Here is a 27755-nt window from a genome sequence, read left to right as displayed (position 1 = left end):
TGTCTAACATTATGATATCCCCAAGCAAGTAAAGTCATGGTCATAGATATGTGAAATATAAATATATGTTTCAGAGATCAACAAATACATATGGAAATAAATTACAAAACCAAAAATCATAAACACAAAATTTGAAATTTGGACTAGCTGTTTCCTCCTGAGAGGAGATAGAAGGATATCCCTAGAAGTGCATAATAACACGTCCAAAACCTCTCTGTTGAGTCCTACAAGTTCTTCCTTTGGGGTCAGAATACAGTATGCTGGAGTGTTTAAAGTCCTGGGTTGAATGCTAGTTCGTATCATAGAGGATGCCTCTGAAGCAGGCTGACTTAGCAAGATGAAAGTTGGCTGCCTGTGGCCTAAGCCAAGAAAGGTGAAGGCTGAGACACGTCATGCACCTCTGCACCTCCATCAAGCACATCTGCCAAAGAGGTTGTGCCAAGAGAGTGACATCCAAGTGATATTTGCCAAATTACATTGTTATATTGTGTGCATGTATGAATATATAACAACAAATTCCTTCATATGTTCAACTATAATGCACCAATAAAAATGTGGAAAGAAACAAATAAATAAAAGTTATTTAGCTTCATTTAAAGAAAAAAAAAGAAAGGAAGGAAGGAAGGAAGGAAAGAAGGAAGGAAGGAAGGAAGGAAGGAAGGAAGGAAGGAAGGAAGGAAGGAAGGAGCGTGCATGTATCACCAACACTGCAGCCACAGTGAGAGCCTCGGGTAGGGAGGGTCAAGCTTTGGAGGCTTCACACATCTACTGAGGGCCTCCTCCAACCCCAGAACCTCTTCTAGGGAGGGCTGAGATTGCAGAGAAGTGCACACCTCGGATGCTGACAGTCACTGCAACTACCTCGGACAGGGAGAGCCACGCCTGGGAATCAGCATGCACCACCACTGCCTCCCTCCCTCTGTGAGTCTCCACTGGGGGGGCAAAGACCAGAAAGCAACATGCAACTCTGACCTTTGTAGGTGCTTTGGTAGAGCACAGCTGCCAAAGAGGGCAGGGCCAAGAGATGGCTCAAACATCTGATCCCTGAAGCCACTGCCACAACCTTGTTCAGAGAGAGCCACGCCTGGGGATCTGCATGCATCTGCTGAGGGCTTCCGCCACACTCAGCACCTGGCACAGGGAGGGACGAGTGGGGGAACAGAGAACATAGCTTGTCCCATGTCCCAGCTTGCCCTCTACAGCAGATCTCAGCCCTGAACACATCCCTGAGCTCTGCCCTCTTGTGCCCGGCAGCTCCTCTTCATCCCAGGTGCCAGGGCACCCTATGCCTGTACCTCGGGTGAAAACCTAAACAAACCAGTGACCAGCAACAACACTAAAGCAGTAACAAAAGTCTTCTAACAAAGAAAAGCCCAGGACCAGACGGATTCTCATGAAGTTCTAACAGATCTTTTAAGAAGAACTAATGCCAATCCTTCTCAAATTATTCCATGAAATAAAAGTTTAATTTCTCTCATATGCTTGCATGTATAAGTATTTATGCAATTTTATTTATCTATAACAATGCTTCTAGGGGCTGGGATTGTGGCTCAGCGGTAGAGCGCTCGCCTAGCATGGGTGGGACCCGGGTTCGATTCTCAGCACTACATAAAAATAAAGGCATTGTGTTGTGTCCATCTACAAAATAGATTCATATTCTCATATTCTCTCTCTCTCTCTCTCTCTCTCTCTCTCTCTCTCTCTCTCCTTTAAAAAAAAGAAAAGAAACAATGCTTCTAAAAACCATTTCATGTATTCAATGTATTCAGCACAAGCACTCAGTTTTTAATTTCTTTATAGCCAGCAGTAGAAAGGATGAGTCATAGAGTCTACACTACTTTTCAGTCATCTTGCCTCATAAGAGAAGTTATCATAGATTAAAAGTTTTTAAGAGGGTAATAATGCATATTAACAAATTAGGATATGGTATAAGAACCATGTAGACATAACAGCTACATTAGAAACAACTGATACATCTACAAAAATCAGATATGTTGCAGTTGGCATATCAGAGGAGTGAGGAAAGATTAAACTATAAAATTAATTTTAAATATGTCATTATTAACATTTAAAATGATAAATGACTTTATACTTCACATTACACTAACAATAATCAACTACATATATTTTACGGATTTTTAAGGCCTAGAAGGAAAGATTTAAAATTTCACGTGAAAATACAACTTACTCTCATTAGATACATAAGGCAAGATGTCCTATATTTTTATTTTTAATACTTCAGAGATATTTGGTTGAAACAATAACATGATTCACTGGGCAAAGCTACTCCAAAATTCTATCCAGGGATGGGACTGTTCAAATGCTGTCATAAATGGGTAATGTTGAATGATTATCAAAACATATCTGTAGTGGTATGCTAACTGATGAAATCTAGCTCATTTTCTTGTCACACAGTATTTATTAGGTTGGGTGCATGTGTTTCATTCAAGGGGCTCAATTGACTCCTATTTTCCATAGACACAAATATCCCCTAGAATCTGACAATATCTTGCACAACTAAATTGTTCATAAAGCATTGTGTGTGTTGAATTGGGGTTAATATGGAATTGTGCTAAAAGGAATTTCACTGGGATATGTCTACTATATGCAAATGAAAGGCATTTTCTTGAAAAGAAGTCCATTTTTATCAGACTGTGCTCTTCCTGATACCATGTCTCTTCCTCAGTGTCTAGAAAACACAATGGTGGCCATTGGAAGGTGATTTCCTCAACGGATCCCATTAAAATCAAGAACACCATCTAAATAGATGAATTAATTACTTTAAGCACATTAAAATTGAGACATTGTTACATATTTTAAAAGTAACAATATTAAAATAATGGAAGACATTTGCATTATATAGAAAGGACAAAGGATTAATACCCACATTATAGGAAGACTGTCTACAATACAATAAGTAAAAGACAAGCCACCTAATAGAAAAGCAAGAGAAGGATATGATCATCTATTTCACATCAAGGAATTTTGTAAGTAAAAAGGGTAATGATGGCTTCTGTAATGGTAAAGGGTAGATCTCCTGGAGTAGATCTCCTGGAGGGTAGATGAATTTTCATCGTGTGGTAATTCAGGAACCAGGCTCCATTATCTCCAAGCACTGAGGATAATCTGCTTCCTCCAATAGATAAGTGGATCCATGTGTTTTTCAAAATCTTGACCAGAAAATAACACACATTTTCTTCCACCAGGAACAATGTCACTGAGACTTGGATTAGTTGAAAATACAGAAGCTCTTTCATAGTGAAACTTCACAAATGGTGAAATTTGAGCGAATAACCAACTATCTCTGTCCAAAATAGCCAACAAACATAGAGTCAGATGCTTTATAGCACTGACAATCAGTGAAGTAGAAAATAAAAGTACATTGACATTTAATTTGTCCTTCATCATACTTGAAGAACATTTTTTAAATCTCCTTATCAATACCACTTGTTTGAGAGGTAAAATAGTTGAAACTCTGAGGATACAGGTTTAAAATAGTATAATTTTTTGAAAAAGATTTTTAAGATATGCTTTAAATTTATAGAAAAAATTGAACAGAAATTGTTCATATAGCTCTTTTCCTAACCCCTAGATGCAGTTCCTCTGTTGATCTTTTCCCCCTCTATTGACATCTTGCTTTGTTGTAACACATTTGTTACAATTGAACCAAAATTGTCACATTATTAACTAAAATCTATAGCTTACATTAGGATTCATGCTTTGTATTGTACAGTTGTAGTTACTTTCCCTTTGGTTGGTTGTTTCAGCTTTGTTTTTGACTAATACATAGTAACATATACCCACTGCTACACATCAGACAGAATAAATTTTCTACCCTAATATCCTCTTTGCTCTTCCTATTCATCCCTCCCATCCCCTACATTAAAGTCTTAGAATTCACTGAACATTTTATTATCTTGATTATTTTGCATTTTCTATGATGTTATTGTCAGTTACAATGATTTCATATGTAACTTTTTCAGACAAGCTTCTTAGTGTATCTATTTTGTAGAATAGTGCAGCAGTATTAGTTAAATGAAATAAATGCATATTCTACAATCCCATTATTTTCCTGAGAATACAAATGACTAGATCTGTTGCACATAACATATTGGGTACAGGAAGTTACCTTTTTTTCATTTGTAACAAATTACAGGTGGATTAAACCCCCTGAAGAACTGCTTGAACTCAGTTCTGGGGGCCTACACTTCCTCACATCCTGCCTACCCATTCTTCAGCCCACACCTTCAGAAGCTGAACCCCCATTTCAGAATGGACTGATTTCTCATTATTACCACACCACCTGGTAGGTCTTTTCAAAATCTTTACTATTGATACTGTATCTCATACCCAGTTTTTTGTTCACACTTTTGTCCTGTACCTATTTATTTTGTTTAAAAACTTACCATGGCTTTTTGCATCGATCCATCTTATTTACATTATGACCATGCCATCTCTTTTTGAGAAAGGAAAGGTTATGTACCTGGTTACCATCTCTCTAGTAAAATAACTTAATTGGATATTGAGTAAGAAATTATAAATAACTGATAAAAATATGGGAGAAGAGGGAAGGAGAAAAGTGGATTAATGAATCATAAGTTAGTTACATAAGTTCTGTGTTTTATTGCACTGTAGCTTGACTAAAGATAATAATACCATACTGCATAATTCAAAACAAAAAAAAAACTACAAAAAAGGATTTGGAATGTTTTTAGCATGATAACTTTTAAATATTTGAGAAAATAGATATGCCTACCTGCATTTGAACATTATGTAACATGTACAAGGAACTAATATATACAAAAAAGAATAAGAGAATATCTATAAATATGTACAACTTTATGTATCAATTTTTAAATAAAAATAAATTTATACATACTATTCACAAAAAAATTAATTTGTAATTAAATGTGTTATCTTGTAAGAGTAAAAAAACTTTTCTATAAAAAGAAAACCATGCAATATTTAAAAAAGAATAATGGCTTTGACTACATGAAAATTCCAATGTTGGTAAGACAAGGTGTTGTGGGGCAGGTTGCTGAGAAAACACATCAAGTCCCAATTTTGTCCAAATTGAAGAGTTCTTATTTAGCCAGCCAGCTGGTGACTGCTCCCAACAGGACCCATAACTGTCTCTGCAAGGAACAGCCCCAAGCCTGAGCATTTTAGGATATTTAAAGGCAAAAACCAAATCTGGGTTGACGTAGCTGCAAGCAAGCAGGTACAGAAGCTGGATTGGGCAGTTAGCGAGACAATGCAATGGGTACACTGGTATTTCCCACAGGACTTTCCAGGTTGGCATAGCAGCAAGCAAGCAGAAGGGAAGGGGGTCAAATGACCCTCATTCAAAACACGTTAGAGAATTGTGACTAACATCTAGACAATCAATCTCTGACAAGAAACATTGCCCCAGAAAAATGGAAACCAAAGAGAACAATTTTACATTGTATAAAAATATTGTGTTGCAAGTATGTTATACTAGGTAATTATTAATGAGTACAGAGGCCGGCCTTTTCCATGGGAGAAGCATTTCTTATATGATATGGAGTCTCAGGGTAAAATGGAGTCTGTGTGGTCATTGCCCATATAGCCTGTCCCATAATAAAGGATACCAAGTGAAAAGCAAAAATGTGCAGACATGTTTGTGAAAACCTTTCCTGAGACTCTAAGATCCACAAGAAAATTAAATAGAGACGAAAACTAAATTCAAATTGAAACAAGGCTGAATAAAGACTCCCACATCAGGATTCACCAAGAAACAGAAATTCAGAGAGAAAATGATGCATGTAAGGGACTGAGAAGTCTAATATCCATAATAGGAAACAAAATCCCCATCATGCTAAAAATGTTCCTCTACTGAGAAAGTTACTTAGAGCTACTTTCATATCAATTCCTCAGAGTGTGAATAAAAGGATTCACCATGGGGGTGACCAGAGAGTACAACACAGACACAATGACATATGGTCACTGGCATTATTGGATGAGAGCAAAGAAATATAGCCAAATAACTGTTCCATAGTACAGTGAAACCACAGAGATGTGGAAGCCACATGTGGACAAGGTTTTGTAGATCCCTTCGATTAAGGGTCTTCTCAGGATGGTGTCCCCAATGTGGGATAGAGATCAAAATATACATGAATGGCACAGTTTAGACTATCAATTCTATGCTGAGGATAACTGGCTGATCTGACCTAGACAACTTAAGTAGAGAAGTCACAGAAGATGGGGGGGCTTAATCACAAGGTTTCTGCGTTTGTTTGTAATATTTTTTTCTATTTCCAAATCAGAATCTGATTTTGAGTATTAAAGGAATAAATCTATTCAAGGTCATAAAATATCTAGTGACATGTCTTACAACAGACCCATAAGTTTCTCCCCACTAATAAAATTCTTTCATTCAACAATTCACTCAACATTTTCAATCTTTCATCAGTCTTTCTATAGGAATTTTTCTGTAATGTGGGAAAAAATGTACAGTCTCTTTCAAATTCTACATCCTGTATTCCCTCATCTCAAAGCAGATCATTTTTATTCAAGTCATTAGAACACTAGGAACAACAAAGAATTCTTTGTAAGTGCCTGTCTAGCATCAAAAAAAAAAACCCAAAAAAACTCTTAATCTCCTCTTGGTTCCTAATTCAGTTTGTATGCCTCTGATTCTTCACTAATGTTTTTTTTTTTGTAATATTTCTAACACTTCTACCTGATCATTCCTCCATCTATCTTTGTTGAGTCAGTTGGTCATAGACTTATCCATGTGAACAATCACAAAATAATAGGTAAAGAGAACATGATGATATGTCTACCAAAAATTAGAACTAATATTCTACACATAGATTCATTTAATCACAAATTTTTTGATTTTTAAAAAAAACCAAAGTGATTCTTTTATTCATTTCTCCATTTGAAAATGAACAAAATGTTCTTGGTTGGTAAAGAGAACATGACACTCATAATGCACTATCTTCAAAATAAACTCTACTCTCATGTATAACTAAAAAGAATAAATAAAACAATTTAAAAAGAATAAGAATAGATTCTCAAGAACATCAGAGAGCTTTCTGAAAGTTATTGTACATCAATCAGAGGAACAAATGCTCAGAGTCGTGGGCTTGTAGTTTGGGGGGTTCTTTTGGATAGTGAGGCTGACATATAAGAAAGAAAACCACACACCAATAGAGCATATACTAGTATATACGTTCTCACTCAACTTTAGTCCACATAAATATTCACCAAGCAAGAGTGATAACAATATTGGGATCTGAAGGGTTTGGAGGGTCATGGGGTAAATTTTTTAAAAATCTAGAAATGTATAAATTCATAGAGTCCCTAAATGGGAGAGAGGATTATCATTTGTATTTTTTGATAATTGCTATTCTAGCTATTCTAGCTAAAGAGAGATTAAAATCTCAATGTAAATTTGATTTCAATTTCCCTGATTTTTAGAAATTTTAGAAAACATTTTTTTCATTTATTTTTTGGCCATTTGTATTTCTTCTTTTGAAAAATGTCTGTTTAGTTCTTTTGCTCATTTACTGATTGCATTAATTGGGGTTTTTGGTGTTAAGTTTTTTTAATATATATTCTGGATATTAGTCTCCTACTGGAGGATAAGCTGGCAAAGATAATCTCCCATTCTGTGGTCTCTCCCTTTATGCTCTGGTTTCCTTTGCTATGCAGAAGCTTTTAAATTTGATTCTGTCCCACTTACTAATTCTTGGTTTTATTTCTTGAGCTTTAGGGGTTTTGTTAAGAGAGTTGGTGTTTGTATTACTCAGGGTTCTCTATAGGAACAGAATCAACAGGAAGTATAATTATAAAAAGGAGATTTATCAGGTTGGCTTACATGACCAGTTAGCTGGATAGTCCATAATGGCTGTCTACAGGCTGGAGAGCTGGAAGAACCAGTAGCTGCACAGTCCAAGAGGCTGAAGCCCCAGAACAAGAGGGACCAACAGTGCTACCTTAGTCTGAGACTGAAGGATTCTGGAGAATCACTGGTAGATTCTGCTTTGGAAGAGTCAGTAAGTGAGAGTCCTATATCCTCAGACAATCACAGAACCAATCAAGAACCCATTCAAGAAGAATTGAGCTTCCATCTTCTGCTGCTTCCTTATTCTTTCAGCTTTTATTCCATTCAAGCCATCATCCTATTGGACAGTGCTGCCCATATTTAGGGAGGGTCTCCATTTCAGTTGGCTATTCCACATGCCAATCATTCCCTCATTGACACCCATAAGCCTCCTAATCTCTGGTATCTATTAATACAATCAAGTTGACAATTCAAATTAACTATTACAGTGCATATGCCAATATGTAGAAATGTTGAGTCTGTTTTCTTCTAGCAGTTGCAGAGTTTCTGCTCTAATTCCCATGTCTTTGATCCACTTTGAGTTGACTTTTGTGTAAGTTGAAAGATTGGAATCTAGTTTCATCCACTACATATGGATAACCAATATTCCCAGCATCTTTTGTTAAAAAAAAAAAATAACTTTTCTCCAACATTTGTTTTTGGTATCTTTGTTCAGTATCAGATGTCTGTAACTATGTGGGTCAGTTAAAACTGTAATTATGTGAGTAGCTGTCTTCTCTTAGTCTTCATGTCTGTTTTGGTGCCAATACCACACAGTTTTGGTTACTATAGCTCTGTAGTATAATTTGAGAGCAAGTATTATGATGCCTCCAGCATCTTCTTCTTGATCAGTATTATATTGACTATTCTGGGTCTTTTATTCTTCCAAATGAATTTTAGGACTGCTTTTTCTATTTTGTGAAAAATTCCATTGGTATTTTGAATCTGTATAAAACTTTTGATAGTATGTCATTTTGAAAATATTAATTCTGTCTATTCAAGAACATGGGAGGTCTATCCATTTTATAAGGTCTTCTTCAATTTCTTTCTTCACTGTTATACAGAAGTTTTTCATGTCTTTGGTTAGAGTAATTCCAAATTATTTTATTTTTTGAGATTATTATGAATGGAATGGTTTTCCCAATTTCTTTTTAGTAGATTGATTATTGGAGTACAGGAAAGCAATTGATTTATCTATGTGTATCTTATATCCCCTTTCTTTGTTCAATTTGTTCATTAGCTCTAGAAGTCTTCTGGAGGAGTTTTTTGGGTCTTATAGATATAGGATGAACTAGCAGCAAGCAGACAATTTGAGCTCCTAGTTTCCTATTTATATCTCTTTAATTTCCTTCTCTTTCCTGATTGTTCTAGCTAGAGTTTCAAGAACCATGCTTAATAGGAGTGACGAGAGAGGACATCCTTGTCTTGTTTCTTGTTTTTAGAGGAAATATGTTCTGTTTTTTTTTTTTTTTCCATTCAGTATGATGTTGGCCTTGAGTTTGTCATATATAGCCTTTACAATGTTGAGGTAAATTCCTTCCATCCCTCCAATCTGATATCTACTCAGTAAACTATAAATTACTTAAATTTGTCAGTCATTTCTTTGCTGAAATTTTTTCTTGGGTGTACTATTGCCCTGAGAATACAGTGAAATTTTCCATTATGTCAGAAGATGTCTTATATATTCTAGATCCTCAATAATTCACAAACCCATATCCTTCCCGGGCTGCCTATGGTCTTGAATCTTCTCTATTCCTCAAATGCCCTAGCCATGTCCTCTCCAAACACTGCAGTGCCCATTTTTATAATCTTCTTTTGACAGCTTCTTCTATTAAGAAAATCTTTTAAAGAACATGTAAAAATAGACATCATCATCATTGTAGTTTTCCACAATTTGACCTTCCATCAAAATTATGACTACAGATTCTGATTCTATTTCTATGAATTTATCCTACAGACACATATGCTAACTTACAAAATGACATTTAATAACATTATTTATTGCAACACTATTGGAAATAAAAAAAAATATTATAAGCAACCTTTATTGCCATTTTCATTGTGATAAGCTGATGGTTAATCACATGGTAATGAGGGACATAACTGAATGTATAATTCATCTCAGGTAATAGATCCCATTAACAGTATTCTTAATATAGTGAGATTACAAGTATTGTGAATTTAAAAATATAATTTGAATCACATTGAGGAAAGGGGTACCTTAATGTAAACTTTCATTCACCCAAACAAGTGATGTGTCTCATAGTGAGACATCTTTGCAGCTCTCAAACGCAGAAATTTTGTGATTAAATCAATCTATGTGTAGAATATTGAGAGTACCTATAAGCTTTGATCTGATTTTTGTTATTAAAGTAAGTCAAGAGGTTGTTGAAATTAGATTCAGTGCATGCAAACCATCACTAAAATGATCAAAGTTCTGCAAGTCATGTGATTGTTTTCATTTTGCTTAGTAGTTCTCTGTGTTACATATTATTCCTGAAATATGAGACATTCAGGCTTAGAGAATATTTAGTGCATTTTTCCACATTTTTATTGATGTATTACAGTTGTCCATACAGTAGGATTTGTTGTTACATTTTCATAAGTGAACAAAATTTAACATTATAATATGGTTAATATCATTCCCCAGTATTTCCCATCCCCTTAGGTTTAGTGACTTATAACTATCTTCTCATTTCCAATCCGATGATATTCTAAATCAGTTAATAGGGACCAGAAACATTTATTCATGAACTCACTTCTTCCATAATCCAACCAAGGGGGTCAACAGTGAAGATTATTCTATAGGAAGGTAATTCATATGGTTATTAGGGGCACAACCCTCTATCTGAAACATGTTCAGGTTAGATCATAACTCTCTGGTCTCAGGAGACATGTTTCCATTCTCTATTTGCCTGGGAACCAGGCTGGAAGTTTCCTGAGATCCAGAGTTTCCTAAAAAGTCTTCTCAGAGCTCCTTTAACTTCCTGGTTTCTGAGGCTGTAGATTAATGGATTTAGCATAGGGGTGACCACTGTGTAGAAGATGGCAACCTGACGATCCTGATCCAAGTCATAGCTGGAGGACGGCCGGAGGTACATGCGGATCACAGAGCCATACAAGAGCAACACAACCAAAATGTGGGAGCTACAGGTTGACAGAGCTTTGCGCAGGGCAGCAACTGAGTGCATGTGGGCTATGGCAATGCCAATGCGGGCATAGGAACCCAAAATAAAGAAGAAGGGGCTGACCACAACAGCTACACCCTCTGTGAATATTAGCATTTCATTGACCACTGGTCGAGTGCAGGAGAGCTGCAGCAGGGGAGTTATGTCACAGAAGAAGTGGGTGACCTGATTGCCACAGAAGGTTAAGTGTGTGACTAACACACTGTAAAGAAGACTGTTAAGGCTGACAATCACCCAGGAGGTCAACGTTATGCGCAGACAGAGGCCATGGCTGACAATGGCAGAGTATCTTAAGGGGTCACAGATGGCAACACAGCGGTCATATGCCATCGCAGCCAGTAAGTGGCCTTCCATGCTGCCCACAGCCATAAAGAAGAACAGCTGGATCATACAGCAATTGTAGGAAATGATTCGATTCATGGATAGTGTGTGCACAAGCATCTGAGGAACAGTAATGGTTGTCAGAAATATGTCAATAAAGGAAAGCTGGCTGAGAAGGAAATACATGGGGGTATGAAGTTTGGGATCTGAGCAAGCAACAGTTACTAGGAGGGCATTGCCTGTAACTGCAACCAGGTACATGGCAAGAACTATTCCAAAAATAACTGGCTGCATTTCTGGCCTGCTGGACAAGCCCAATAAGACAAATTCAGTCACTTCTGTCCTATTTTTAGTGGCCATAAAATATGGTTTACATCACCTGCAGAGATGGAGGATCAGAGTTGGAAAGGGATGAGAATGATGTCAAGACTCAACCAGATCTCAAAGTCTCTACCCTTCAATGGGCCACTGCAGTGAAGATCTATCTGGTCCTAACTTTGGATGTCAAGAAACTGAATTTTTTCAGTTGTATGTGATATGGACTTTCACTGGTCATTTATTCATATATGAATATAGGAAAATTATGTCCAATTCATTCTACTGTTCATTCCCCTTTGTCTAATCCAATATACTTTTATTCTTCCCTCTCCCTCCCTTTCAAGTAGGCATAATATGTTAAAATAGACTCTACTGTTATGTATATCTAAAAATAACAAATAAATTAAAAAAAAAAAAAAAAGAAACTCAATTTTGTTCTTTCAGTATGGATTTTTCTATTCCCGTAAGTCAACTAAAACTTATCTGGGATGAAAGTAGAAGTGATTAATCATAGATTCTATTAATTATTAATTTTCAATGAAAAAATCAAACCTGTCAATGAATGGGATTCTCATGCCTTTTTGATTGGTTTTCCCCATAGGCAAATCAGGAAAGTAAAACAAAGAGAGAAACTCTGATGTTGCTATACAAGTAATTTTGATGAAATACTGTATTTTTATATAAATGTAATAAAAATAATTTTAAAATAGTATGGTACAAGTTTGGGAAAATATAAGATATGTGTATCAATTTTACATAATTTGATATTATTTCTTTCAATTTTTGTCAGATTCATCTTTGAGTCTTTCCATAATAGAAATTAATGATCACTTTGTTGAATGTCAAATTAAGTACTTACTGTCAGATCAGGCTGGGCAGGCAGCAACCAAAGTTGGTAGATTTAAAAGGGCCGCTGAACAGGCTTTATTGAGTTCCAGGAGGAACTCGATCAGACCCACAGAGGGGACAGGGGAAGGGTCTGAGGAGAAACCAGGAGGAAGCTCGACCGGACTGGACTTTTATGGGGCTTACAGCAGGAAGGGAAGGGCTTGGGACAGGAAAAGGTGTCTCTAGGGTCCCTTGCCCCCTTGGAGTTGGTCAGGGGAGTTGGCTGAACTCCAGGATTGGCCAGGGGGTCCTGCTGATTGACAGGCGTTAGTCAGGAGATCTGGCTGATTGACAGGCGTTTCCGCCAGCATCTGATTACTGTTCAAAGCAGCACAGGCTGCTTTGTTCTAAGTTGCCACTAAGTCGCCAACAAGTCGCTGCCACCAACCTAACACTTACAATAAATTAAATTTTTCTATAATGCAATTATGAGGAACCTCAAAAGAACTTTTGCTTTACATGTAGAAATGTGGTAAAGCCAAATATTTGGCACAATATAAAACAATAAGAAACATTTCTGTTTTCTTTGTTAGATGGAGGCTGCTTCTTGTTTTGCTAATGATAGATTTTTAGCTGTAACATCACTGATTGAGCTAAACAAACAAATCATCTTTGAATACATAGAGAAGAAAACAACTCAACTAAAAATGGGGAAAGGATCTGAAGACATTTATCCAAGGAACATGTTAAAAATTTATATGTTAAACATATAAACCATTACTGTAACATCTCATCTAGACCACCTCTATCTCTAACACTTCAGAAGTTTCAAGATTGAGAGTAGTCTTACATCATTAAGACATAATAAAGGAGAAATTCCTTGAGATCACAACTGTGAGGTCATCTGATTATACAAATCATTCACTTCTGTGCAAAATTTGAAGCATATTTACCTCTATTCTCCCAGGTTAATCTTGTCAGTCACCTATCAGGACTTAACTCCTTTTCAAGAAACAGACACCAAGATGTACTTATAAAACTCCAATAACCTCAGTACTACAGCAAATGCGAGATGAAGTATCCTTTTGCTCTGGTTCAGGACTACAGGGAAGGAGGTCACAGGAAAGAAAACAAATCAAAATGTTAGAACTGAGAAACTACTCATTAAGTTTTGTGATGGTGCCATCTCCATTTTTATATAAACATGCTGGCATAAATCAAGGTCAATAAATCAGTAACTATAGTATTTTGAATTTTTTAGACTTTCAATTATCACCATATTAACAACCAAAATAATTAGATCAAGCACACAGGAAAAGGTAATATTAAACCCACTTTGATAGGGTTGGTTTCTTGACATATGAACTCTCTTTTTTTTTTTTTTTTTTTTTTAGAAAAGGGATAGTGCATCTCAGTGTGCTTACAAACTAGGAGATTACTTCAAATTCTATATTTCCTTATGGCATTTGCCAGTAAATGGATGGAACTGGAGAGTATCATGCGAAGTGAAATAAACCAATCCTGTAAAACAAAAGGCCTAATGTTCTCTTGGATATGCAGATACTGACACAATACTCAGATTGGGGGTTGGGGGGGTAGTTAAAGTTCACCAGATAACACAAGGAGGAATGGGTGGAATAGAGGGAGGATGGGAACAGGAAAGACAGTAGAATGATTCAGACATAACTTTCCTATGTTCATATATGAATATACAATCAGTGTAACTCCACATCATGTACAATCACAACAATGGGAAGTTATACTCCATGTATGTATGATATGTCAAAATACATTCTACTGTCATGTATAACTAAAAAGAACAAATAAAAAAAATCTTTTTAATTCTGCATTTCCTAACTGCAAAAAAAGGAGGTAGCACTCACAGTTTATAAATAAACTGGTTTTCAAGCATAGAGCCAGAACCAATGATAATAATACACTATTTAAAATGGCCATTTATTTTTTTAATTAAATTTAAAATTTAAAATCTCTTGAAAAATGTAGATAAAATAGCATTCAAAGAGCAAAGTGTTCACAATAAGTAATAATAATAATAAATAAATAAAATGGCCTAAGGCAATGAATTTCATTTCCAATGGAAAAAAACAACCGTGCAAACAAGCTTAAAGTTACTTTTTATGTGTCCGCAGTATAAAATGTAGTTTATAATAAAGCCTTAACCCCAAATGCCAGTAACTTTAAAAAAAAAAAAAAAAAAGGGTGAAGGGGAGAAGTTTGTTTTTTTTTTTTTTTTTTTTCATTTAGGGAAAAAAATTTTTTTTTTCCTAATCTTCAACACCACAATTTAAACATATAGCTGCTGTAACATTTTATCAATTCCTATGTACTAGAGCAACAATAAGCTCTAAATAAACAATGGGTCAAGGATTTACTTTAAAATACATCCTACTTTCCCTTTCCCTTAAATTTCTAAAATATCACATACTTTCCTCAACATCTGCAGCCATCAAGGAATGTTTAGAAAACTTGTTCATGATCTTAATTCCTAATCCCTGGCTCACTGGGCTCAGTGACAGAGATCAAAACCACCAAAAATTATGGCTCACTTGAGGTCAGAAGAGAGACTCCAGTTCAATTTTCTCTTTGGGTGAAAAAAAAACAGGGCTGCATCAACTGGCTCCATGCAGGAGGGACAGAGGAAATTGGGGAAATGAGAAGATGCTCGTCAACCAGCATCTGTAAGGTCCAGGTAATGGAAGTTCATGCACCAGCAGAAATCTAATTGGTCCCCATGAACAAGTCGTCAAAACAGATCCCACACTCTGGCATCTTTTTTCTGGTCCATCTCCTCCAGTGTCATGAACTCCTTTAGGCACAGGCTGTACAAGTCGTGATCTTTGAGCTAGCCTACTGTCCTAATCTGTTCCGCTCCAGTCAGCTGAGTTGCTTGCTGAGTGAGGTTAGATGGTAGACTGGACCTGAAATGTTACTGATACGGCATTGGTGCCTCCTGATCCAGCTCTGTTACCTCACTGAAACTGGCGGAGAGTCCTAAAGCAGGCAGATGTCACCTGAGGCTGGGATTTGAGGCAGTTCCCCGTCTACCAGGGATATGGTGTATGATCTGTTCACTGTGCTGGCAATCTTCTCATTTCCCCAATTTCTGATGATTATTTTAGTTCTTTAATTCCTGGCTTTCATCCACTTTTTCTTTATATATATTTAAGAAACTACCAAATAATGTAATCATGGGCATGAATCTTTCTCAGATTTTTCCTGTCTAAAGTTCTTTTCATTTTACACTTATTTAAAATAGTGGCTTATTGGTTCTTATTTCTTATTCAAGGTCGATGATGAGAAGTCTGCTGCCATTCCTTGTCTGGGTTTCCACCTGGTAATTTTTTAGGATTTTTATTCCTCTCATCCCTAAAATTTATAAAGATGGTGCTGCATGTAGGTGTTTTTCATGAGTTCTGTAATGCATTTAGGAGACTTTTCAACACGAAGATATGTGCCCTTCTTCAACTCTCAGATCTTTTTTGTACAGTTTCTTTAACTTTCTACCTAGGACTTTTTAAATCTCTTTCTGTTTATTAATCCTTAAATGATCTTTTTCTTCTTGTTTTCTCTTTGTCTTTCTAGCCTATGCCCCAGATTATAGCCATAGTAATCCATCATCAGTATTTCTTTTATACTTACAATCGTGTTTCATTCATATCCATGAGCTCTTTATCATTTGTGTGTTTCCTTACAGGAGTATTCTATTCTTGTTTTGTGGGTGCATTTCTCTGAAAAACAAAATACATTTTTATGTTATCCTTTGTATCTTGTATGACTGAAATTTATTCTGGAATCAAGTTTTTCTTTTATTCATACTGTATTTCTCTTTGATGCTGCTGATTCGCCATTTTTGGTGCACTGGAGTAGCTTGTTAGGTAGTAAGTGCCGATTCCTCAGGGAATTGTATTTGCATACATGAGCCTATATTACGCTCTCCCAGGAATAAGAAAACTTAATACCTTGTGGGGAGTTTATCCTTTTGCTATTTATCCCAAATATAAATGAGAACTTTCCTTTAAGATATAATGGCCAATTTGATAGCCCTAATTCTTTCTCATTCCAGAGAAGAATCTTCAAGTTTTCTTTGGGATAAAATGCAGGCTACCATGATCTGAGTCTTAGGTTAGGGGAAGAGAGAAGAACATTTGTAGAATGGCTGGCTTAGTTGTATTGTAGTGTTCATTTTGGTTACCACCCTGTTTCTCACCCTTTCCCCATCCTCCATCTCACTCTTTTCTTGAACTGGCTCCCTCTGGGCCTTGGATTGCTGGTAGGAAGATCAGCCCTCTCCTCCACTGAAATCCATTCCCTGTATTCTAAGCAATTTTTATCTTATTACTACTTTATTTCTGTCTCTTGGAAACTCACTGAAATATCACATCTGCTAATGATTCCCCCCTCCTATTATTATTATGAAACTTTCCCTTTGTTGTTATTTTATTGCTATCTCTAGAGAGTTGGAAGGACAAAAATACACCAACACTCCTAGCTCTAAAATTCTAAGATGCCTCACCTCCACAGTAGGAAATAAGTCACAAAAAAAGGAGTAGATATTCAAGTCTACTAGTAAGGGGCATTTCCCCTGAATAGTGCTGACGACTCTAAAACATGGTTGCCTTTTGAACTTTCTTTACTTATCTGCAGGCAAGACATTTGCTTTGTCTTTCATCACAAATACATCACATAAATCTCCTCAATCACATAAGTTCAGACCATCTTTACTTAGTGGATCACATCTTTAAGGTAGGAGCTTAAAAGAGAATGAAAACTTACTTTTTCCAGTGTCTGTACTTTAGCCTTATTTCTTCCTGTATCCTTTTGTGTCACTGGGTATAGCTCAAACGATATGCTTGTGAGATCTTATGACTCAGTCAAGACAGAGCCATGCTTAGCTGTTGACATGAACATTAGGAATACGATCTATTAGTGCCTACATGATCTAAACTCTATTTCTAGTATGGCCCCAACCTTTGTATCACAAAGGTTGAATCTGAGATGTATAAATAAGCACCTCCTTTTTTACTGTCTCATGAATAGGTCATCTAAATTCTCAAAAAATAAAAAAAAATAAATTAGACCCTCTATTATATATTTCTAGCATCTGGGAACCATAAAACATCTTCCATAACTTTCCCAATGACACGACCATATTCTCCATCTCATCCTTCACTTCTCACTGAAAAAATATATGTTTCCCAGTTTTAATTCATAATTCCTCCATCCTATTGCTCCTGAACTATGATATTTGTACCTTATGCTATTCTCTTTGGTCTTCTGGGTACTAACATCATGCTATTTTCTACAAAATGAATAGGGTATTTTGTTTTCTGTCCTTTTCCATTTACTACTAGGGCAGGGTGTAACACTAACCTCACCTGTTCTCTGTACCTAATATCATAAACCAAGTTAGAAAGTCTGGCAGAGCTTCCCTCCCTCTCGCCCATTAGGGATGCCTTTTTTATCATTTTCCACAAAAGCCTTCCTGGAGGGTAGCTCATCACAATGAATCAGACTCACTTAGATGCACTCACTCTGGGACCCTACTAAACCCAGGAGGCTCCAATTGCATTCAGATGAAATACTAATTGGAGTGGGCTGAGCCCTTCCACCTCCCGGTATCAACTGGGTCTGTGACTCATTCTCCTTCCTTGTACCTAGATATTGCCAAGCAAATCCCATGAAACCTCTGTGAACAATTGGGCCTTCAGGGGACACCATGGCTTTGTATACTATCAACAACCATGCAAGGAGAAACCCAAGAGGATTCCAATTTCATCATCTCAAGAAGCCATCTCTCCTAACCTATCCCCTCTGTAATTAATGACTGATTGTTACTTAACTCAGGTGAATTAGATGCAAAGCATGAAGATTCGCAAGATTGCAATAGGAATGCGCTGACCATTGCTATTGTGTCTCCATCCTTCTCTCCAAAGATTTTCTCCTTTCCTGTGCTCACCTCATCCTTTGGCTATGTTTAATCTGGCCATTTTGTTATTTTACAACTACCATTTTTAGAAGATCTGACTTAAACAATTTGAGAAATAAAATTAACAGCAGGAGATGGAGGACTATATTAAAAAATGTAAGATTATTTGCAAATGGAGAGATCCTTGGTCTATATGACATAATAATGACATATGCCTTATTGAAATAGAAACAGTGGTATTTTTTTCCACCATTTGCCTGCATGAGAGAAAATTAATCATCAGCTAGAAAGCCAAATAACTGGTTGATAAGGATGATCAAATTCTAGTGGAAATAAAAAGATTTAACCAATATTCTCTCCACCCCCGACCCAAAATGAATTGTACTTATCAAAAGCCATGGAGTGACATTTGTTGTTTTTGTTTGCAGAGGATTTACTTGAGTTTCTGGTAGCACCTTTATTACTTTAGGGAATAAAGTATTACAGTGACTAAATCACAATGTCACTGTCCAATCCCCTCCCCCCAGAATTCCAGGGAGGCAACAGAGAGATTGAAAAGGCCTAGATGTGGTTCATCTTCACTAGTCTCACTCTGAGCAGATCATCCTGGAGTTTCAACTGTTTCTGAAACAGGATAAATTTGGGGCCCCCTCTGAATTAAGAGCGATATTTTTCATGCTAAGAAGAAAAGCTAAAGAGGTACAATCCCCCACTCATTAGAGCGCCAAAGAGGTGAAGAACAGAGATTGCCCCTGCCCTGGCCTGTCTAGCACAGGCTAACTACATCCCCTGAGTGTATTTCCTGCCTGTTGGCCCATTCTATCCCTCCTCAGGCCAACTAAATCTATATATGTATATGCCTGGTTTTTGTTTTCATAAATTATAGCTGTTTCTGTGGGACCAGAAAAGAGAAGATAGCTGCTTCTCCCAGTTTGATCAGCATCTCTACCTCCATTTTGCTTCTATTCCTTTGTTCCAAGTCACCTTGGATTCAGAAACAAGGTCTGATCCAATAAACATCTTGTGATGAATTACAGTAACTTCCAGAACAGTAACTTTCTTACCAGGGAAAAGGCCCTGGCTGACAAATCCTGAGATAATGATGGACAGACCACACCGGATCCAGATCACCTGCTTTGGCTGCTGTGAAAAGCCCCCAGCTATACAGACCCCCAAACTCAGTTCCCTTTCCATAAAACCTCAGGGTCATTTAACCCTTGAAGGCATGTCAAGGACACGGATCCCTTGTCTTTCCAGTGTCACCCACTGATTAAAGTTCCTTTCATGCTGTTCACCACTATCTTTTTGTTGTTGTTGACCTAATTATTATACATGACAGTAGAATGCATTTTCACACATCACACAAAAATGGAGCATAACTTCTCATTCTTCTGGTTGTACATGATTAGAATCACACCAGTCTCACCATTGCCTTTTCTGTTTGTTTTTTGGGGTGAGTGGCCGGACCTGATTTGTTACATGCCTAGAATCAGTCTTCTGGCCTAGAACTCTGGTAACACCTACACCTATGACTTGATTTTTATTTCTGCTTTAATGAATAGACCTAGATATTAGAGAGAAATAGCTGCTAACTTCACCAAAAACGTGGCCTAATCAGATATTATGTGTCCTGCTCATGGAACAACACAGAACCACCCTTGACAGGTCTCCCTCTTCCAAAATCAAGCATGGATCCCATCTGACTTCCAACTTATGGAAAATATCAAGTGCAGAGAAATATGTTAAACTACAATATGGTGACAAAACCAGACAAATTCTAACTGTAGGAAATTCCACAGGAAAATGACCCAGTTTCTTCCGTGAATTGTAAAAGACAAAAAGGGAGAGAAGAGATAGAAGAAGGAAGAGAGAAAAAGACAGAATACACTAAAGAACTAATCATACTGCGGGAACCTTATTGGAATCGTGCTTTTTTAAACTATAAAAATTTTTTCATTGTATTTTAATGAGAAAATTGAATATTTCAACACTGACCGGGCCTTTAGTGATATTAAGGTAGTTTTGTGATGTCCACCAAGTCCTTTTAAGATTATATTACTGATGTTTCTCAAAGGGTGAAAACAGCATGACTAGTACATATTGCTTATCACCCGAGCTCACTTTCCATCTTCTTTTTCCCTTCATATTCAATATTATATTGACAATAGCAACAGATTTGTCATTTGTTGTTACAACTTTCTCCAGTTGTTGTAATAACCTTACAGGTTTGGAAGATTCTTCTATCTGCAGTCTCTTTAATCCCATAAAGTTTCACTGGCAGCAGGTTGACATTCAGCTCTTTGTACCCCTGTTCCTGCCAAGAGTTTATCTGGTGAGCCTTCAATAAATACTGTTAATGTCTGTCCTCCAGCATTTTGCAAGACAAATGGTGTTCTCCAGGAGCATTGACTGAAGCTGGTTTTCTGCCAACATCATGAATATTTGCAAGATCCTCATTCAAAGTAAATGACATCTCAGTCCTTCCTTGATTCTTGGCAATCCGCAATTTCCCAACTTCACCTCTTCCAGGGGCTTTAGGACATTGCTGTGACAAATATTTAGGAACCTTGACCAGCCACAATCTGGTGTTGTGCTTGGCGCTTGTTAGTCAAGTTCCCAGTACTCTACCGGGGTCTACAGAGATGGAGTGCAAAGGGTGAAAGGTGGTGGAAGGCAGACAGAAGCCAGAGTCACTCACTGCCAGGATACCGGGAACACAGGGCTGGGGGATGATTACTATTCTTTTATGGAAATTTTTTACCAGAACTATTCCTTTATTAAAAAAACAAAATCCATAATAATATGGCATATATAAAGCATCCAAATGTGTCATACATACAAAGGATTTTCATAAGGACAATTGTAACAGGGTTCCACTTTATGTCTCGAATGTAAACCTTGCTGACGGACCACAGCCAGCCTATGTTAAAACTGACTTCTTTTTCTTTCCCCCTCTCCTTCTCCCCAACTCCCAACTGCAGAAAAACAAGATCAACATTATTCCTATCCTAAGCTATCTGCCCTTTCATTTACTGCCAACTTGAACAAAGAACCCCCCAGACCTGTAAGTGGTAAAACAGCTCTCTTGAAGATAAAGTTGAACACTAATTACAGATATGGATAATATTTGGAAAACGGCCCTTGTTGTCCCCTTTTTAAAGCCCTCGGTTTCCCCGGCATTAAGAATGGCAGCCTCCATGATGTGAGTCCATAGCCTTTCTCTTTTGCTAGCAAAGCAATAAAATTTCTTTCTCCTTTTCCTCAAAGCCTCATTATTGGGTTATTGGATCCGAGACAAGGACTCAAACTTTCTGTACCAAATTACTCAGACAATAACTCTAGATGATGCTCCACATCACTAATAACCAGAGAAGCGCAAATTAAAATCACAATGAGATATCTCCTCCCTGCTGTTAGAATGGCTGTTATCAAAAAATAAAAGACAACAAATGCTGGGAGGATGTGGGAAAAGGGAACACCTGCACCCCATTGGAGGGAATGCAAATCACCACGGCCACTAGAAAAGTGGTATGCAGATCCCTCAAAAGTTAAAAATAGGAATAATACGTGATTGACTAGAAGGTTAGGGAGGGAGAGAAGACCAGGAAGAGCGCGGAGGGCTTGGAAGGCTGAAGCTGTCCGGTATGATCCTGGAGTGGTGGATTCGTGTCATTATACATTTGTCCAAACCTGAAGAATGTACATCACCAAGAGCGAACCCAAATGTACACTGCGGATGTGGGGAGTAGGTGTTCAATGTGGGTTCATCAGTCATGACAAATACACCGCTCTGATGTGAGCACTGTTGGTGGGAATGGCTGGGCCTGCATGGGAGAAGGGAGTCCACGGGAAATCTGTGCTCTCAGTTCAGTTTTGCTGTGAACCTAAAGCTGCTTTGAAATATCAATCATAAGTCCAAAATATCAGGGGGAAAAGAGGGGGAGAGAAAGAGAAGAGGGGTGATTCCATCAAAATAGAAGAAAGATCAGTGGACTAGACGAAGGGACGGGGGGAAGGAGAAGGGACAGGAGAAGGGAAGAACAGAGGACTAAATCTGACCTAACTCTCCCATGTGTGTGTATGAATACATCACAGTGCATCTCACCATCACGTATATCCACAAGATGCCAGCTTAAAAAAAAAAAAAAAAACACCACCAAAAAACTAAGTAAACAGCAGAAAAATCAGTAGAGAAAAGGGAATAGGGGGACAGAGTACAGAAAGGAAAAGGCAAGAGTACTGGGAACTAAATTAGAGCAAATCATATTTTATTTTCAGGATGGAAAGTGACCAGCATCCCATTGGGGGGTTCTTCTGCCCAGAGGAGTTCAAGCCACCCTAAATCTTAATATCTCAAATAATTAACAAATAATAAAACACAAACACGCAGAAATATATTTACAAACAGTGAAGCCCCTGATAGATCTAGTCCACATGGGTTGGACAAAGAGAAAATGGCCCCAGTGGTTTATTTAAGGGGTACATAAAAAGCAGGGATAATGTTTCAAGGGCAGAGTCTTGCTTCCTGATGTCTTGCAGTCAGAAGGTTGATTGACATCTCAGCAAGTCACACCCATCTCAGGTGCTATGGGGGATCTTAGGTAGAGCTTGAGGTGGGTGTTCACCTGCATCAGGCAGTCAATCCCTGTGGGGGGTGCCCCAGGGAGTTCCCAGTGCCAGGCTTATCTCCTCAAGAGGCTATGCACAACACAGTCCACACACAGCCCTGTGCCAGGCTTATCTCCTCAAGAGGCTATGCACAACACAGTCCACACACAGCCCACAGATGGCTTATGACATTCCATGCATCTATAATTATGTCAAAATGAATCCTAATGCTATATATAAATTTAAAAAATAAAATAAAATAAAATTTTGCCAAAAAGATGAAGTGATTGTTAGCTTAAAAATAAAAAACAAGGGGCTGGGGTTGTGGCTCAGTGGTAGAGCGCTTGCCTAGCATGTGTGAGGCACTAGATTCAATTCTCAGCACCACATATAAATAAATAAAATAAAGATCCATTGACAACTAAACAATATTTAAAAAATAAATAAATAAAAATAAAATTAAAAACAAATAAATAAAATATTTAAAATAAATAAAAACTGAGTATAGTGGGACAATAGAAGAAAAGGATGATAAATCTCACAGTATATGTGAGAAGACATCTAAGCTATGTTCTTGATATTATTAAAGAAATAAATACACTTCTGAACAATTTGAAAAATGTGATGGTGATCATTAACAAAATGAAAGTAAGATATATATACTTTTAGATAGTTGGTGGGGGGAAAGAGAACAAAAATTGTGATGTATAATAAAACAAGAAAATAAAAACCAAAATAAGATTGGCAGTAATCCAAAATATGGAGGAAGCACATTATAGTCACAAAAAAGGAAGCAATATTAATTTACAGGAGAAATATAGAGTGATGTACTCACTCAGGGATTATTGTAGGAAATAGTAGCTATCACACTCAGTTCCCAACCATCTGAACAGACAATGGGATCAAAGTTTTATTAAAAGTAAATCTGTTGAATAAATCAGACAGCACTTTCCTATGTTCATATATGAATACCCCTTCCTATGTTCATATATGAAGTCCACATCATGTTCAACCACAGGAACAGGATCCTAATTTGAATAAGTTATACTCCATGTATGCATATACTGTCATGTATACCTTAAAAAACAAAATTTTTTTTTTGTAACACAAAATTTTTTTTAAAGAGAGAGTGAGAGACAGAGAGAGAGAGTGAGAGAGAATTTTTTAATATTTATTTTTTAGTTTTCGGCAGGCACAATATCTTTGTTTGTATGTGGTGCTGAGGATCGAACCCGGGCCGCACGCATGCCAGGCGAGCGCGCTACCACTTGAGCCACATCCCCAGCCCGAAAAACAAATTTTTTAATTAAAAATAAAATTAAAATTAAAACTAAAAATATTTTTTAAAAAAAGTAAATCTGAATTAGAGCATGCGTTAGTCATCTACAGATATATAACAAATTACCATAGAGCAGACATCACACACCACAGAAATTTATTTCTCAGAGTTAAAGAAGATGAGAAGGCCAATGTGGAGGTGCTGGCAATCTGAAGTCTGGAGAGGGCCCACTTGCTGATTTGCAGATAGTGTCTTTTCACTGTATTCCCTAGACAAAGAGCAGAGAGGAAAGGTAAACAAGCACACTCTGACCTCTTCTTAAGAAGGCACCTATCCCATTCATGAGGGCTCCACTTTCGTGACTCTGTTATATCCCAAAGATACAGCTCCTAATCCCTTTGCCTTAGGAGTAAGATTTTAACACATGAATCTTGGGGAAATAGTCCATTCTCCCTCCTTTTCTCCTGCTTGAAGATAATTTCCCCTTAACCTTCCTTGTATCTGGACAGAGAAAGAAATATGGCTTAATAGTCAGATATCTGCCCAAAGCCATGATTCCCAATCCTGGCCATGAATCTGGAGAGTTTCTAAAAACATTACTGTCCACACTAGTGATTCTGTATTAATTGGTCTATGATTAGGCCCAGGCATCAGTCTGTTTTTGTAGCTACCAGGTGCTTCTGATGTGCTGCAGGGTTGAGAATGATAGCTTGGAAGCAGTTTATTTCAGGCACTCATGTGTAGGCTGTGGCCAGAAGAATGTAAGAATTACTAATTAAAGAGTTGGTGTATAAATGGTGGATGAAGAAGATTTCTTGGCAATTTTTTCTTTTCTGCAGAGTGAGGTAAGATTGGTTCTCTGTATGGAGACTTAAGGGTGAAGGATTAAATGGTCCTCACCACCAGGTATTAAGAAGTCATGAATATTATCATGATAGGAACATTGCAATGACATGGAAACTTTTTTGGCAGTATATTAAGTATTGTGCAAAATTATATATAAAATATTATTACTATTATGAAAAAATAAGCATATTGATAAAAAGTCTATGTTCAGTAGTACAAGAATTTTCTTTATTTTTAATTTATTTTATTTTTTAAATGAATGCCAGTGGGATGCATTACAATTCTTATTACACATGTAGAGAACAATTTTTCATCTCTCTGGTTGTTTAAAAAGTATGTTCACACCAATTCATGTCGTCATACATGTACTTTGGATAATGGTGTCCATCACATTCCACCATCCCCTGCCCCCTTTCTTCCCCTCCCACCTCTTTGCCCTATCCAGAGTTCAACTGTTCCTTCTATGCTCCCCCTCCCTGCCCCACTATGAGTCAGTCACCTTAGATCAGAGAAAACATTCAGCATTTGTCTTTTTGGGATTGGCTGACTTCACTTAGCATTATCTTCTCCAACTCCATCCATTTATCCTGCAAATGCCATGATTTTATTCTCTTTTATTGCTGAGTAATATTCCATTGTGTATATATGCCACATATTTTTATCCATTTCTCTACTGAAGGGCATCTAGGTTGGTTCCACATTCTAGCTATTTGAATTGTGCTGCTATATACATTGATTTGGCTGTGTCCCTGTATTATGCTGTTTTTAAGTCCTTTGGGTATAGACTGAGGAGAAGAGTACAATAATTTTTAATCAAATAAAGCACACTAGGACCTTGCTACTCAATGAATGGCCTACTGGTTAGCAGTATTGGTGTCAAGTGAAAATTTATAGAAATACAAGTTCCCATAAAGTTTGAGAAGCATGATACAAGACACTAACTAAAAAAATTAAAAATAAAATTTAAAAAAAACTATAAGTAAATAGCAGAAAGATCAGTAGGATAGAGGGAAGGGAACTCCTTGGGGAGAGAGGAGGAGAGGAAAAAGGGAAGTCCTGGGGCCTGAATTAGAGCAACTTATATTCTATGCTTTTATAATTATGTCAAAATGAATCCTAATGTTATATGTAACCAAAAAGAACCAATTAAAAATACAATCAAAGTTTGCCAAAAAGGTAAAGTATAATTGTTAACTTAAAAATGAAATATCAAGGGCTGAGGTTGTGGTTCAGTGGTAGAGCTCTTGCCTGCAGATATGGGGCACTGGGTTTGATCCTCAGAACTACATAAAAATAAATTTAAAAAAATAAAGGTGTTGTGTCCATTTACAACTAAAAAAATTTTTTTAAATAAAATATCAAGCATCAGCAGAAGAACAGAAGAAGCAAACACAATAGAAGAGGTCAGAGAAGATAATTCAGGGTACAGGGGAAGGATTCTAGGAAAAGTGTACAATTTGGGGGAAATAAAAAACATAACTTGTTCCCGGTGTTGAATCAATGTTGAATCATCCAGCAAAAAAGAATATAGCTGTCAGTGAGCACTTATAAATATCTCCACCTGGTCTGTGTTTAGCGGCTATAAGAAGTAATTCAGAAGTATGTTACATAACCTTTTCTATCTTCAAGCACTCTAATCTAATTTCAGAAATGATGCCAATGTACTTGAAAAAAATAGACCATAATAATGGCAACTTTTCTTTACCACTTAACAGTTTACAGAGCACAATCACATATAAGATGTTAGATGAAAAGGTAGTTCAAGTTTTCCTAATATCTGAGAAAACCAAGGCTCATAGTTTACACAGACTCAAATAAAATGATACAGTTAAAAGAAAAAGTGATACAGTAAGAAAGTGATGGTATTAAGAGCTCATCAAAAGCCTGATGACTCCAGGTCCGATGCAAATGGGCTGCTCACATGCAGATTGATAGTGTGCTCTGTAGGGTTAACACCATGAACTATGGAGCAGATGGGTAGCAGGGAGGCCCAGTAGTCATTTGTATAGGATATGAGCAAGACAGAGACTCAATTGTAGCTATGTGTTAGAATCATCTTGGAGGATGTTTTAAAGTTGCTGTCCTTTCACCTCATAATAATTGAGTCCAAATCTCTAGAATCAGGACACAGACAACAGAATTTTTTTAAACTCCCCAGGTGATTCTGATGCACAGTAAAGGCTGAAAAGCACTGATATAGATAGATAGGAAGAATTGGGGTTGACTTATTGGAACTTTACATATCAGTGATGGTAGTGGAAATAAATTGAGCTTATGGGAATTAACCTATAGTGAGGATGTAATTTCCTATATTGTCATTGTTCAGTAATTGTACTCTGGAAGACTTGAAAAGAGAAGTGACATTTTTGGAGAGAACTAAATATACTTTTACAATGTTGGTTGGATTGTGAATTAGTACAACCACTATGGAAATCAGTATGGAGTTTCCTTAAAAGGCTAGGCATGGAACCACCATATGACTCAGCTGTATCACTCCTCAGCATTTGTCCTGAGGAATTAAAGTTATCATACTACAGTGATACATGCATACCTGTGTTTATAGCAACA

At 37.0% G+C, this 27755-nt stretch overlaps 1 protein-coding gene and 1 pseudogene across 1 annotated transcript; both read right to left on the bottom strand.

The window, feature by feature from the left end:
- Positions 1–10737: 10737 nt before the first annotated feature.
- LOC143385289 (olfactory receptor 1L4-like) lies at positions 10738–11721 on the bottom strand. Its single transcript, XM_076840696.1, has one exon. The coding sequence runs from the start codon at positions 11719–11721 to the stop codon at positions 10738–10740; it is 984 nt and encodes a 327-aa protein (XP_076696811.1).
- An 8686-nt stretch (positions 11722–20407) lies between these two features.
- On the bottom strand, positions 20408–21062 carry LOC143385280 (general transcription factor IIF subunit 2 pseudogene; annotated as a pseudogene).
- Positions 21063–27755: the final 6693 nt, after the last annotated feature.

Source organism: Callospermophilus lateralis, chromosome 2 (assembly GCF_048772815.1).
Source record: "Callospermophilus lateralis isolate mCalLat2 chromosome 2, mCalLat2.hap1, whole genome shotgun sequence".
In the NCBI taxonomy this organism is placed as follows: Eukaryota; Metazoa; Chordata; class Mammalia; order Rodentia; family Sciuridae; genus Callospermophilus; species Callospermophilus lateralis.
Note: the sequence above shows the minus strand (reverse complement) of the source record. Positions and strands in the feature narration are given on the sequence as shown.